The sequence below is a fragment of the Bicyclus anynana genome, chromosome 9 (genome assembly GCF_947172395.1).
Source record: "Bicyclus anynana chromosome 9, ilBicAnyn1.1, whole genome shotgun sequence".
Lineage (NCBI taxonomy): Eukaryota > Metazoa > Arthropoda > Insecta > Lepidoptera > Nymphalidae > Bicyclus > Bicyclus anynana.
In genome coordinates this window covers 3,423,032-3,437,364 of record NC_069091.1, presented here as the reverse complement: position 1 = coordinate 3,437,364, position 14,333 = coordinate 3,423,032, and the positions used below count along the sequence as shown (strand labels likewise).

The 14,333-nt window shown below is 35.7% G+C and overlaps 1 protein-coding gene across 1 annotated transcript; it reads right to left on the bottom strand.

The window, feature by feature from the left end:
- Window positions 1-5,590: 5,590 nt before the first annotated feature.
- Window positions 5,591-6,533, bottom strand: LOC112058499 (histidine-rich glycoprotein-like). Its single transcript, XM_024099376.2, has one exon. The coding sequence runs from the start codon at window positions 6,531-6,533 to the stop codon at window positions 5,805-5,807; it is 729 nt and encodes a 242-aa protein (XP_023955144.1). The 3' UTR covers window positions 5,591-5,804.
- Between the last annotated feature and the right edge of the window lie 7,800 nt (window positions 6,534-14,333).

Below are 14,333 nucleotides of genomic sequence, written 5' to 3'. Positions count from 1 at the left end.
TAAGCGTTATTCACGTTAGTTCATTTCACAGGTAATTTTTGTTTAAGGGCTTGTTGTTTAGTAGCTTTCCATTGAGTAAAAATCTCAGGATATTAATTAGCAGTCCGCTTGTAACTTGCGCCAGTATTAATCACAGTTCTCATTCGACGAGCAATGCTCCGAGTGACGTCGAGAGCTCACCGGAGCGTGGCGTTTGACAATGACACTTTGCTTCATTTGAACAGCGTTTTAATTACGCTTCTACTTTTCGATACTCATAATGAAATTCTTGTTGAATATTCTTTTTAAAAAAAGCAGTTATTGTTGTAAAACGAATTCAATTTACAAGGTTATTAAAATTCTTTAACGGTTTATATATATATTTGTATAATATTAACTTGCTCGTATCTTTTGTAAGGAAAAGTTTATTCTTGACCCCGCAAATATAGTAACTTTCTTATTTTTTATACGCCTCTTTGTAATTTTAATGCTGTTTATAATACGATATTTTGATTAAATAGATTAAATAGATTTTTTTCTAGAGGAAGTTATCTAGCGGCATTTATTCTTTACCTACAAATTCCCAGTCCTTGAAGTACAATTTCACCTAATGGTAAGTGATGATGCAATCTAAGATGGAAGCGGACTAACTTGTTAGGAGGAAAATGAAAATGACACACCCCTTTTAGTTTCTGCACAACATAGTACCGGAACGTTAAATCGCTTGGCATACGGTTATCTGGTATATCCACTATCTGTGACTATTAATACTGTGGTACCATGCCTAGTAGGTATTAAGTACGATTTAAATTTTTTGATATTTATTATTATCACAATTTTCTATATCTAATACTCTCTTTGATCATCTAAGATCAATTATCCTTGTTTATCGCACTACATCTGTAATTGTAAATCTATACTAATATTATAAAGCTGAAGAGTTAGTTTGTATGTGTGTTTGGTTAAACGCGCAAATCTCAGAAACTGCTGGTTGGATTTGAAAAATTCTTTCTGTGATAGATAGCTCACTTATTAAAGAAGGCTACAACCTATATATTATCCCCGTACTCTTACGGAAACGGGAACCACGCTGGTAATATATAATTATTGTTATTGTTATATTTTTATTTTCTAAGAAGTGTAACTGTCTCTGCTGGCAATTATTAGGAAAATCAGCTTTGAGAAACTAATGACATGCTTGACTTTTCAAAACAGCTTGTTAAAAACATATTATATGAAAATATCATTATATAAATCGTATTTAAGAGTACGATTGTCATTCATTTATCATATGATAATTGCAATAAACAGTAAACAGCAAATTAGATGCATTTAAACATTTATCCCAAATAAGTTGGTTCACAAAAATCGTAGTCACTGGCAAAATGGCAAGTTGCGAAGCAATAAAGGTAAGTGGCCGTAACTGCATTATCGTTAACTGTTTCCCAGATATTTGTTCGAATCGGTGTTCTTGCTTTCGTATTAGCCCTAGCGTCGTATTTCCCGTTAATGTTGGTTGATTCGCTACTACTGAAAAACGAAAGAAATGTTTTAAGTTAAATCAAGGTGTAATTGTGCTATGTAGAGCTTTTTACGTTAGATCTAGTTTGTCAGGGGGGCTCTACCTCCAATCATTTTGATCTGAATGGTATAGTTGCTAGTGTAATTACAGGTAAATGAGACTTATTAATATGTATGAGATAGATGAATATAGAGCAGCATAGTCTAATATCGGGCAAAGTAGACCATCTGGCCTATTCACTATTTTGGTCTTTATTAACAAGCTATTAAAATAAATCAATCTCAAAATTCAAATCAGATGACATTTTGTTAGGTAGTTTTGTATCTAAATTTTGTATAATATGCCAATTAACATATTGTGTCTAAGATAGTGCTGTTTTAACAGAAAAATTGACCCTACCTGATGGGATAACATTGTGAAAAACAAGAAGTACTAATATGTTTTTGAATTGACAAAGATATAACAACACGAAAAAATAAACGACTCCAGTACAGAACCCGATAAGGGTAACATAAAAGTTCAATACAAAATACAATCTTTGAAGAACAATAATGAACTTAAGTATCTAATTCACTTGCCTCAACGTAAATACCGTTATCTCATCGTATCGCTTGCTACCGTAGCTTAGGGATTCCGAATACAAATTGGTTTAGTTATAAAACTATACTGTATGCATCCTAGTTGTCTGGTGCAGTTTTACTGCAGTTTAAGCCCGGTCTATTGACCTGAATTAATTGCAATCATCCATTTGTTTAAGTTTGCTTACAGTCCGTTTGGATACAGAATTGGAAAATAAATTTATTTATTCATGAGCTATCAATATAAATTATACCGCGAACGTTTCGGTGTTTCATACGCTTACTTCCTTTATTAAGTATACTCGTAAATTTACATTATAGCATGAGCTATTTGAGCGTAGAATCCTGTCAAAATCGGTCCAGCCGTTTCAGAAAAAAGACGAAAATTTTAAAAATAGTTTTTTTTAATCACCGTTTTTAGGTACCGTTTATACTTTCATTATCTACTGAGATTTTTTCTACATAATTTTAGCTAACGTAAATAAAATATAAATATTCGTCTATATATAATATCAGTACCACAAACAGTGGCACAAAGTTTTTAACTAGGAGAGGCACTAGACTAACAAATTGTAAGAAATGGGAAATTTCCTTTGCCAATACAGGTTTTTACTGAATCCTCAGGGTAGGCAGTGCATGTTTGCATCTACGAGTATGAGGTTCTCGCTTGTTGTTAATGAAGACAGTTTTCTAACTACCTTACTACACTTGGGCGAGTTACTTACACTATACTTGGGCAAGTTAGTAATAAACTAAGTTACTGTAAAGCAAGTTAATAGCTTCACCGGACTTTACAACTTGCAGGATGTTTGCGCCTCTGTCCACTAAAGGAGTAGGTAAAGACTTTTGAAGGTTTTTAATTAATTTTAGAAACGAATTATAACCCGTCATTTTGATGTTAAACCACTAATATAAAAACACATTAGACATTTAAAAATAACATAACCTCAAATTTTTCATAAATTATAATTATCATCAGCCTATTCATGAAACTTTACTAGGAACAGCTGGGCTATTCACTATTTTGGTCTTTAATAACAACCTATTAAAATGAACATCAAATCATCTCTCTTTCTTGAGTGCACCCTGGTAGCGGTAGATTAGCAGTCAACCTCTTTTACTCTTTTTTGCGAGGCAATGTAGTTGGTTCAAAGCATTTTTAGAAAGAAAAAAACAAAATCTATAAAAATAGGAAACTTCATTTCATAACCTGATCTTAGGTTCCAGAGCTCATAAGTCAGGTTTAATACCAACGATTTTGTTTAAAGAACTTAGACGAAATGTTACATTTTATATTTGCTTTAATTTAACTGTACTCACTGACATAGCTGTTACAAACTACACGTTATTAATGTAGATAGTTTAACAACTTGTACTTAAGTTTATACATCACTCAAAGTTACTAAATCAGCAGCTAAGTATTTGGAAGTTGAAGTAAGAAACTTGGGCAGAACAGAAGCTATGCTTACCGCAAAGAGACAAAGGAGCAGAAATTACTAATATGTGGATAAATATAATATAAATGGATAAAAGGATTTTTGTAGGTGAGTTGATCCGGCTACGAACATACAAGTTTCATGTAAAAGCCGAAATCAAATCCGTACTAATATTATAAATCTAAAGAGTTGGTTCGTTTGATTGATTGAACGCGCTAATCTCAGGAACTACTGGTTCGATTTGAAAAATTATATCAGTGTTAGATAGCCCATTTATCGAGGAAGGCTATGGGCTATATATTATCCCCGCATTCTTACGGGAATGGGAATCACGCGGGTGAAACCGCGTGGCTGGTAGCTGGTATTTTATATTGTTGTTCCTTCGTGAGTAGGTTTGTTTGTTTGTTTGAATCATTTATCAAATACGTTATCTGCTTACATATTATTATAGTTTAACGGATAAAGAGCTTTATCTATCCGCTTATTAAATATTCCTTGAATTTCATTAATTTAAAAATACATGTTAGTAAATCAAAGTTGTCGCTAGTATGTTTGAAACTCAAAATTTAAAATACTATGTAAAATTAACTATTCTGGAGCGAATTCACCATAAATATTCCATTGACGTAAACAAAAAGGGTTTCAAAAGGTAAATTAGGAGTGACGCTAGGATTGACATGAAGAAGGGCAACTTCAAATTGTTCTGTCAGTCAAAATTGGGAGAAGGGTCATTGCATTTTTTTGGACTTTGAGTGCGAGTTAGATCCGCCACTTATTTTAAAACATAACAAATTAAATTAAACGTTAGAGAAAAGTCAAATGTCAATTTTAAAAATTGTTTGATTTTTTTGAAAAAAATTGATTGACTGTTGAATAATATAAATAATAATAAAATTTAAACAACAATAACATAAAAACCTCTGCCAAAAGACCACGGATAAAATCCATTAGTAGTTTGGAGAATAAATGTAGGATGAAAATTCGCACCCCTTTCGGTTTCTACACGACATCGTACCGGAACGCTAAATCGCTTGGTACGTCTTTGCCGGTAGGTTGGAAACTAGCCACGGCCGAAGCCAGACGGGGATAGAACTAAGGACCTCCGTCTTGTAGTTCCACAGCGCAAACCACTGCGCCGTCCCTAATGAAACGAACCTTCAATTTATACACATAAGCACGTTGGGCATCTTTCTATTCATGCAAACGGATTTTCCGAAATTGCCTGTACACTATTAGAGATCATTGCCTATACATTGAAATTCGTTTGCGTGATAAAGTATTGTATAGTACACAAATTAATGTTGATATACTCCTACTTGTTAGCTACGTCTTTGGAACTTGGAAATTTTGTGACTCAGACAGGCATAGCGTTGCAGACAGACGTTGTCTAAATGTCACCACATATTGCTATTCTCTAGCAACTACGGAGAAATTTTGTCGTCTAATGCTCTAACTTGTAGCTGCTAAGACTATGAGATTGAGGTCAGTGAGTTCTTTTTTTAAATTTATTTTATAGTAGGTACTTATTTAGTTGCCACATCTTCCAATCCATGAAAGATTCTCACAAATCAATATTATTCTTAAATTTTGGTTAAATACAAGTTTGATAATTTAATTGAAAGACGAGGCTAATGAATTTCACGTATTTTAAAGTGTGTCAAGGTGACACCTTGACAATTATTTTCTTTACACTTCTTTACTGTAACAAATTGTTATTCTAATAAAAACATACTCTTCATTGAATAATTAATTAAAAAACGAGAATCGGCTGTAAGTTTTGGATTTCACTAATTAATTATTATTATCTTTTACTCTTATATTTTTATTAAAGTAGAGACTTTAATAAAAATATAAGAGTAAGATACCTGCTCCCGTTATAATGTAATCCTTAAGAATTCATTCAACGTTATAATCATTGAGCTATAATTTTAGTTTTTTTCCAATATGTATTTTTTTACTTCTTAAAAAAATTGTCAATATTTAAATAATTCAAAAGTACTATGGAATAGTTATTTATTATAAAATATTTACTTATATACAAAATTAACAAAACCCGTAACAAATAACAAAGGCAACACAAGTCTTTCACTCACTAAGGTTTAACATAACAAATAATAGTCTGTTTAGATAACAGATTGAAGAGGTAAGAACATCGATTTGTCTTCTAGAAACTTAACTATGAAGAGAAGTATTGGAAGATATAAATAGGAGGGGAAGCGAACTATTTGGTATGTTAAACAATAGTTGAACAAATTCTTACAATTAAAAATATCACAGTTCGTATAGAGATCAGTGCTTGCCGTGATGGAAGCCCCATGCCTTATGATCTTTGTGGCCACCCTTCTTGCCATGGTCGTGATGACCGTGATGGTGCTCCTCGTGGCCCTCGTGTCCTTTGTGGCCGTGGTGCTTCTCGTCGTGATGATGCTTGTCATGATGACCGTGCTTACCGTGGTGATGCTCATGATGACCGTGATGGTGATGACCACCTTTCTTGTGGTGTTCTCCGTGTTTGTCGTGATGTCCCTCGTGATGCCCGTGCTTGTGGTGCTTGCCTTCGTGATGATGGTCATCGTAGAAGTGATGGTCCTTGTGGAAGTGGTCCTTGTGGTATTTCTTGTGGTAGCCGTCGGTTTTTTCTCCTTTGTCATGATGCTTGTGGTGGCCGTGCTTGCCTCCTTTATGGTGGTGTCCGGCTTCGTGGTGGTGGCCGTGATGGTCGTGCTCGTCCCAGTGCTTCTTGTGATGGTCGCCGTGTTCGTGATGGTGTTCACCGTGGTGGTGTTTGTGGTGTTCACCGTGATCACCTTTGTGGTGATGGTGGTGGCCTTTGTGGCCCTTGTGACCTTTTTCGCCGTGGTCGTGATGGTGGTGATGGTGATGCTCCTTGCCGCCACCAGATTTGTGGGAATGACCTTTGTCGCTCGCAGCAGCTACGAGATCCTTCTCATCTTCAGCGAGTTCTCGTCCGTACACCGCCACAAGGCAGAGTAAACCTACAGCTACAATCAACTTCATGTTGATTGTTGTGTCTATGCCTTGTTAGTTGTCGTCGGCTCTTTTATAGTCGATTAGTTAAGATGAGGAAAGCGTTTAGTAATTTCAGCGCAACGTTCAGGGACACGATCCGGCCGCTGGACCGTTTCGATTCCGAATTTTTCAATTGTGTTCCGATTTTAATCAACTCTGCCAGTGTGATGCTTTGTGATATAATAATTAGTGTGTTCAAATAATTTGCATGTTACGAAAGTATTCTGTACCATTGTGACCCAATCAATGATAAACTCTATCGTATTTTGATCTAAAATTTGTAATACCCGAACCCGAATAAAAATTTTAATAATAGATGCATATAACCTAGGTCGTATTCTTTAATAAATAAAAGGTAGGTATATATGTACAGTTTTTTAGTAACTAACGTAAAAAAATACATAAACAAACCCATAACTGATGTTTTGTATTTGTTTTCATTTACCACGTATTTTTAAAACTCAGAAATCTGAGATTTTTCAGTTTTCATATTGTATTAAAAAATAAACAAAGATCAAACTCTATTGACGCGTAAAACAATACCAGCAGGTTCTATTCTTTACACGTAAATTATTTAATTCAACGCTGATACATCGGTCAAACTACCTGTGATTTTGGTAATACATTAATTTCCTAAATATTTAATTAATTAGGCGCCCATCGCGGGCACCTACTTAACTTTAAAGTTATCTTAGGTAATAATTACGGTAGTTACAGTACAAGAATTTGTATGTTAATAATTAATTAAACAAGCAATATTTCTTTAACAATAGCTCCATTATAAATTTTGTTGTTAAAAATTGTTGATATCTCAAAGCTATATGAGAAGTCATTACCAGTAGGTAAATATACGTATATTACTAAAATGATTTTACAGTAACATAAACACCGGGCGAAGTTGGTCGCATAAATAATAATGTGTTTCAAGTTGTCGACGTCGAGCTCAACGATGAACGATTTATCTTTGAGAATATTACAACTAGCGACGTACATATGCTGTGCGAAGGTTTTTTGTATGCGTAAAAATATTTTCACGTCCATTTCAATTTGGCGGACGCACCGAACGGGGACAATCCGCGCCCTGTCCAAGTTTAATCAAAACAACAATAGAGAACGTCCAATGTCGCGAGTTTTGGGTTTATTTTGATAGCATATACGTTTTTTCTCTTTGTTTGACCGGATTCTCATTCTGAGAGGAGACTCGAGCTCAGCAGTGAGCCGAATATGGGTTGATGACGACGATTCGTTATTGCAGATCTTTATTAAAAACACAAATCAGATATATTCCAATCTAAAATTATTTTTTGTGAAACTTTAGAAACTCTTAAAGTATGCGCTTCTGTTGTTAGGGTAAATTATGAAATAAATATATTAGAGTTGTTGGAAGCCAACTGGTCGCGAGAGTCTCGGAGGGGTAGTTGTGTAGAATGGAGACCATGCGGTGGGTCTATATTCCACACGAAAATTACTTTTTAAGAAAATACTAAGTTTTTACTAGGTTTCTTGTATAATCTGTATTTTAAAATGCTGATACAAACAGATTATAAATTTTTGTAGTAGTTTGTGAAAATTTCTACTAATAATAATTATTGAGGTTATAAGAGGTATATGTACTAAACTAAATATATATTTTAATTATACAGGTTGCTCGGGAGTATTTTTCGGAGCACTTTAACAAAAATTAATTCAAAATGTTCAAGAAACATGTATTGTGTTCTAAAATGAATATTTGAGAATTAAATAATATTTATTTTGTAAATATGTTGATCTTAAAATGTGTCCCTTTATACGCATCCTTATAAATTTAAAAATGCAACGATAGATAAAGGCATGTGTTACATGAATAGTCGGAATTATTTAAATTACTTTGTATGAAAAAATTAAAAACTTTTTTTTTAGTTAGAAAAATATTAGCTATGCAGTTCGGTTTGAAATATGGAAAATACTCCCCAGCACCCTGTATATAGACTACTAAAAGTCTTATGCTACCCTCAAACGGTCAATTATTCTTACATTTCTGTAGCACCCACGACTATAATTGATCGTGTGTTGTGCACTGCGTACATGATTTGTATAGTATGCCGCGTGAGTACTGCCGTTTGCTTTTCAGAAACGCGAGAATAATTGACCGTCAATGGCGACCTTTACCATTTTGCACATTATGTCGTAAAAGTTAGGAGAAGTAAGAAGAACACGTAATAACAAGGTAAGAATGATGAGATGCGGTCAATTTTGACAGACGGACTACTAGTATGTTTTCTGTGCTAATGGTAAAATCTCTTGGTTATAAGTTAGTAGGTATGAATAGTGAATATGCCAACAATCCTCATTGTAGCAGCGTGGTGGGGTCTAAACTCCAAATCCTAAGTTAAAGGTAATGATGATGATCATTTTTAAACGCGTACACTAATCTAACGGTACTGCAACATGCTTTCACCGCACTTAGTCAATTGTATCTACAGTGACTGTAATTTCTCTTTATGATGGTCAAAATAAGTAGGCCCCTAACTGTTTTCACAAAATGGCATAGATGGGATTATGCATGTCTTGTTTATTTTCCAGGGCTATTCCGACAAAATAGATTATCATTATAAAATTATAATATTAAACGTAATCTATACTAATAAAGCTAAAGTGTTTGTTTGTTTGTTCGTTTTATTGAACGCGCTAATATCAGGAACTACTGGTCCGATTTGAAAAATTCTTTCAGTGTTAGATAGCCCATTTATCGAGGAAGGCTATAAGCTATATTTTATCCGCGTATTTTTACGGGAACGGGAACCACGCGGGCTAAACCACGCGGCGTGTACTAGTGATTGATACATATCTAGTTTCTCTGTACACATAACTTTACGAGTTCTAGTGGTAGACATAACCTGGTAGGCACAGATTGTTGTACCTACTAAGTTTTATAGATATCCTATATATAGTTATTCAAGCGATTCCACGACCAAAGTTAAGGACACCATTGCAGCATCACAATTGAAGAGTTGCATTATTGATAGACAGAAACAAAAATTTTACCATCTTCCGATTTCCCTCTAGAAAAGCATGCTTATCGGTTTCAATATCCTAAACAAGCTCTTCAAAGTGTGACCGAGAAACGTGAACATCCCACAGTAGGCATTGATAGATAGTAGGCGAGACAAAGTCATCGCGACAAATACCTATTTTATAAATGTGTCGAACCCGCCCGACACTGATTTGTTATGTCTTATCTCGCCACTCAGCCTCCCTTTTAAGATAAATCATTCGCAGGATTCGTGACTTGACTTGGATATCACAAAACTTTCATTTTTACAATCGGGTAAAAGATTGTTCTTATTGAGTTATTGCTTTTACTTGAGGTGAAGCCGCTGTGAGGTTTAGACGATGAAAAGATGAATGGTTATTAATTACATTTGACTGCCTCTTTGGTCCAGTAGTTAGCATAAGTGGCTTCAAATTCCGAAGGTACTGTGTTCGAATTCAGGTCAGATAAAATATTGATTCTCTATCTCCCCGAACCTTGGAGGACGCCATCGTCGGTTTCCTACATTATCATTAATTTCTGATAGTGGTAGTTAAATAAGCTTAACCCTTTATAACCCGCTAATCGTCATTATAGCAGCGTGGTGGGCTTAAGCTTCATATTCCTCCTCTTATAATATTGGAGGCCTTGAAGTAAGTCGTTTAAAACGGGCTGTGATAATTATGGAGGTGGTATTCAAATTCAGATGTTTTTTTTATTTTTTACAAGTTAGCTTTTGACTTCAATCTCACCTCGTGTAAGGGTAAGTGATGATGCAATGATGTGTAATATTAATTATAATTTAAGCTCGTTCTGTAAACCATCTCCACCGGTTTGTTCTTTTTCTTTATGTAATTTCACACCTAGTGATGCATAGAGTAGTAGTAGTAGTAAACTATTGTTTCTAACCAGTTCTCAGTTCTTTCTCGAGCTGAATTTCTTCAGTAGTAAAAAAAGCCACCTCCATTTGGAAGTGGATCGCAAAACATCATCACTCAATACAATACGCGTTTAGTATATTATGTCAAAGCCAAACGACACTCTCGAACAAATGGCCCACACTGTGACCCGGCCACCGTTTGACGATACCCTTCGAGCTTCTGGCGGTGACAGATTAAATATACGGTTGAATAAAGTATGGCTCTTGGCTGTTTTAGTCATAAAATTGATCGCCTATTCATATTTCCTTTAAAAATAATATTAAACATTCTTTTATATCCAGCTCTGCAACTGCCTCTTTGGTTCTGTGGCTAGCTGATTCAGCTAGGGTATGGATCCCGAGTCATATTTATAGTAGCGTGAAGTTGGGAAGTTTGCGGTGTTAGTGCACCCCCATGCCTCAGAGAGCACGTAAAGCCGTCGGTCTTGCACCGGATCTTTCACCGGACGTGTCGGTCTGCCGTCCCTTTGGACTATGAGAGTGAGGGAAAAGAGAGTGCACCTGTGCTTGCGCACACACTTTTGCACTATAACATCTCCTTCGTATTATATCCAGCAATGGCAAAGCTTTCCTTCTAAGTCCAGTGACCAACTCGTTTTCCTAGTGGTTAGCCTTCGTAACGCCAGTGACTGAAAGCCTCGTTATCCTAATGGTTAGCCAATATAGCGCCATTTCACTGGATTCTGGATTCAAATTCGGCTTCATCAAGAACCTAATGATGCATTAGTTTTATTAGGTAATTATGATGATTTTCTATGAAAAAAAAACGGATTTTTCATTTAAAAGTACCTGCTTAAAAAATCAATAACTGCTTTGGATTGAAAACTCTCATAAACCTTATTTAAGTCGAAAATGCACTGTGTAGTCTCTCAGACTTTGAGGTTTTATTTTTAAGCAACTTTAAAAAGTGCCTCCTTTATAAACTCGCCTGTTGCTTTTAGTTTATTATTTTATTATAGTCCTAACCTAATAAAGCTCTCTCCTCTCTCACAAAGAGTTGTTTGTTACATTAAAAAATCATATTATTTGTAGGACAAAGGTTGTGTTTGTTTTTACAAAATTTACGATACGGGACTTTGTAGCTGTCCAGAAGCTGGTGTGAAATTTTTATATCTACCACTTTTGGTTCTATGGATTTATTAATAACTAGCACACGCTCCGAGGTTTACCTGCGTAGTTCCTAATCTCGTGAGATCACAGAGACACACAATAACGTGGCTTTCTATTGGTATAAGGATTTTCAAAATCGGTTCTGTAGATCCGGAGACTACCCCCTACAACACCACAAACTTGTACCACTTTATGAAATTATAGTCAAATTGTAGGATAGAAAACCTGCATATTTTTATACTGAAGTAGTTTAAACGGGTCTGAGGAACAAGGAGTTAGAGAAGTATTATTAATATTAAACTAGCGGACGCTGCGACTTCGTCTGCGTGGAATTTAGTTTTTCACAAATCCCTCGTAAACCTTGGATTTTTCCGGGATAAAAAGTAGCCTATGTATCAATCTAGATTAAAATTTCAGGTGATTTTCGGTTCAATAGCCGAGGCGTGAAAGAGTAACAAACATTCATATCATCAAAATCATAAGAATTTCGCAAATCTAGGGAAGCCGTTCAGGATAAAAAGTAGCCCATGCAGAGTAAAATTTATTTCCATTTTAAATTTTAGCCATATTGCTTTAATAGTAGTGGCGTTAAAGCGTATCAAACATCCAAACAAACACATCCATACAAACTTTCGCGCTTATAATATTAGTAGGATTGTGCAGAATAGCCGCATTGCTGTGTGCCTAGTGGGAGTTTTCAATATTTTCATACTGTTACTGTCACGTTGACATTTTCGCAAATTTTATATGAAATTGAAACTGTTGTGCAGTAGTGCCACTAGATGGCGTTGTTTCAATTCCTTAGATATTCGCGTTTACGTTACGTGACGGTTACAGTATCAAACTGCCACTAGGCCCTCTGTTTGCAAGTAAAATCACAAAATAAAGCAGCGTGGTGGGTAAGTACCAAATCACGTTTCCTCAAGGAGGTCTAGCCATTAAAAATATGCAATTAATTAATATATATCTAGTATCAAGATTGATTTGATATTGGTTCAAAAATCGAGAGATTACTGTAGATAAATTATGTAGGCAGGTAAATAAGTATTGATTTTCACACTTTTAAGTGAGTAAAAAGTAAAAACCAAAAGTACCTGTAAGTCGTGAAAGATCTTTTAAGGAGATGGAAAAGTTGTGTAAGACGCTTTCAGTAAATAATAAGCAATGGAGTGGTCGTGTTTTGTTTCGTTTATTTATTATCCCCAACAGCGTTTTTTATCCCTGGAGAAGCTAGAAAAACGTTAAGGGTCTTCGCGGACTAGTCATCCCCGACTACGACTAGTCCTAACTTCTTAATTGACAATCGTATGTATCGTAGGCAGTGGCATGCACACTGTAGATGCAAATCTGAAAATACCCTGTCTACCCTGAATACTCATTACGAACTTTGCGTTGGCGAAGGAATATCCCATTTTGTACAATTTGTACATATAGAGCATACCCTAGTTAAAAAACCTTATGTACGTCACTAATTTTTGACGACCTCCGTGGCGCAGTGGTATGCGCGGTGGATTTACAAGACGGAGGTCCTATGTTCGATCCCCGGCTGGGCAGGTCTGGCTGGTGGGAGGCTTCGGCCGTGGCTAGTTACCACCCTACCGGCAAAGACGTACCGCCATGCGATTTACGGTATTCCGGTATTCCGGTACGATGCCGTGTAGAAACCTAAAAGGGGTGCGAATTTTCATCCTCCTCCTAGCAAATTAGCCCGCTTCCATCTTAAACTGCATCATAATTTACCATCAGGTGAGATTGTAGTCAAGGGCTAACTTGTAAAGAATAAAAAAAGTAATGCATTGGCCTGTTTGGAGCATGGGCCTAACAAAATGTCAGCCTTCATAAAAGTATGTCTGGCTAACACTGACTCTGTTTATATTGATAATTATTTCTGGCATCGGGTTTTTGCGTAGTATTAGTGTGCATATTTTTGGGTGTACATAATATTGTCACATAAATAATTATATGTATATTGTTGGGAGAAAATGTGTTCGGCAATATCATGGCTTCTATATTAAAACGGGTGTCCAGAGCAGGGCGAGGAGGTGTTAACTACTAGTACTTTAAAAGGATGTCCTTCATCCTACACCCATCGGCCACAAGTCCGGGACTCAAGTCCGCTCAAGATTATTCTCTGCCACTCGAGGAATTGGTAACATTCTTGGTGGGAATTGTTAGACCTGATAGGCTTTCTTTCAATGATTGTGTTTTGCCCTTTTATTCCGTTTTCGACGAGTTTCCGACAATATATTATGTCAATTCTCAAGTCACCTACATAGTAGGAGGATGAAAGGGAATATTTGTCATACACCTATATCTATATCTATACTTATAATAAAACTGGTCGAATTCTTTTTTAAAATTCAAACCAAAGTGATGAAATAGGGCTTGAAAGTTTACATTGATTTCCAGGCGAACAAAGTCTCGCGTGTCCGCTAGTTGCCAAAATTAAAAGAGAACACAAATCTCATGTTAAGTTCTGTTTTTCTAACCTTGGCTCGTCTTGAAGCTTATGAATTATTTGCAAAGAATTTAATAAAATGTTAGGAAAAATTGTCTCACTCAGTGATTTAGTACGCCGTTACTCGTTTAGCGGACCGGTCGGCCGTAAAGTTTTAAAGTTTATCATCCACGCCTACAAACTATGCATTGGGGATGTCACCTTTTATAAAAGTTTTATGGTCCGGAAGAAAGGGGTTCAGTTATCTTGGAGGCGGCGGAACTTTTTGCG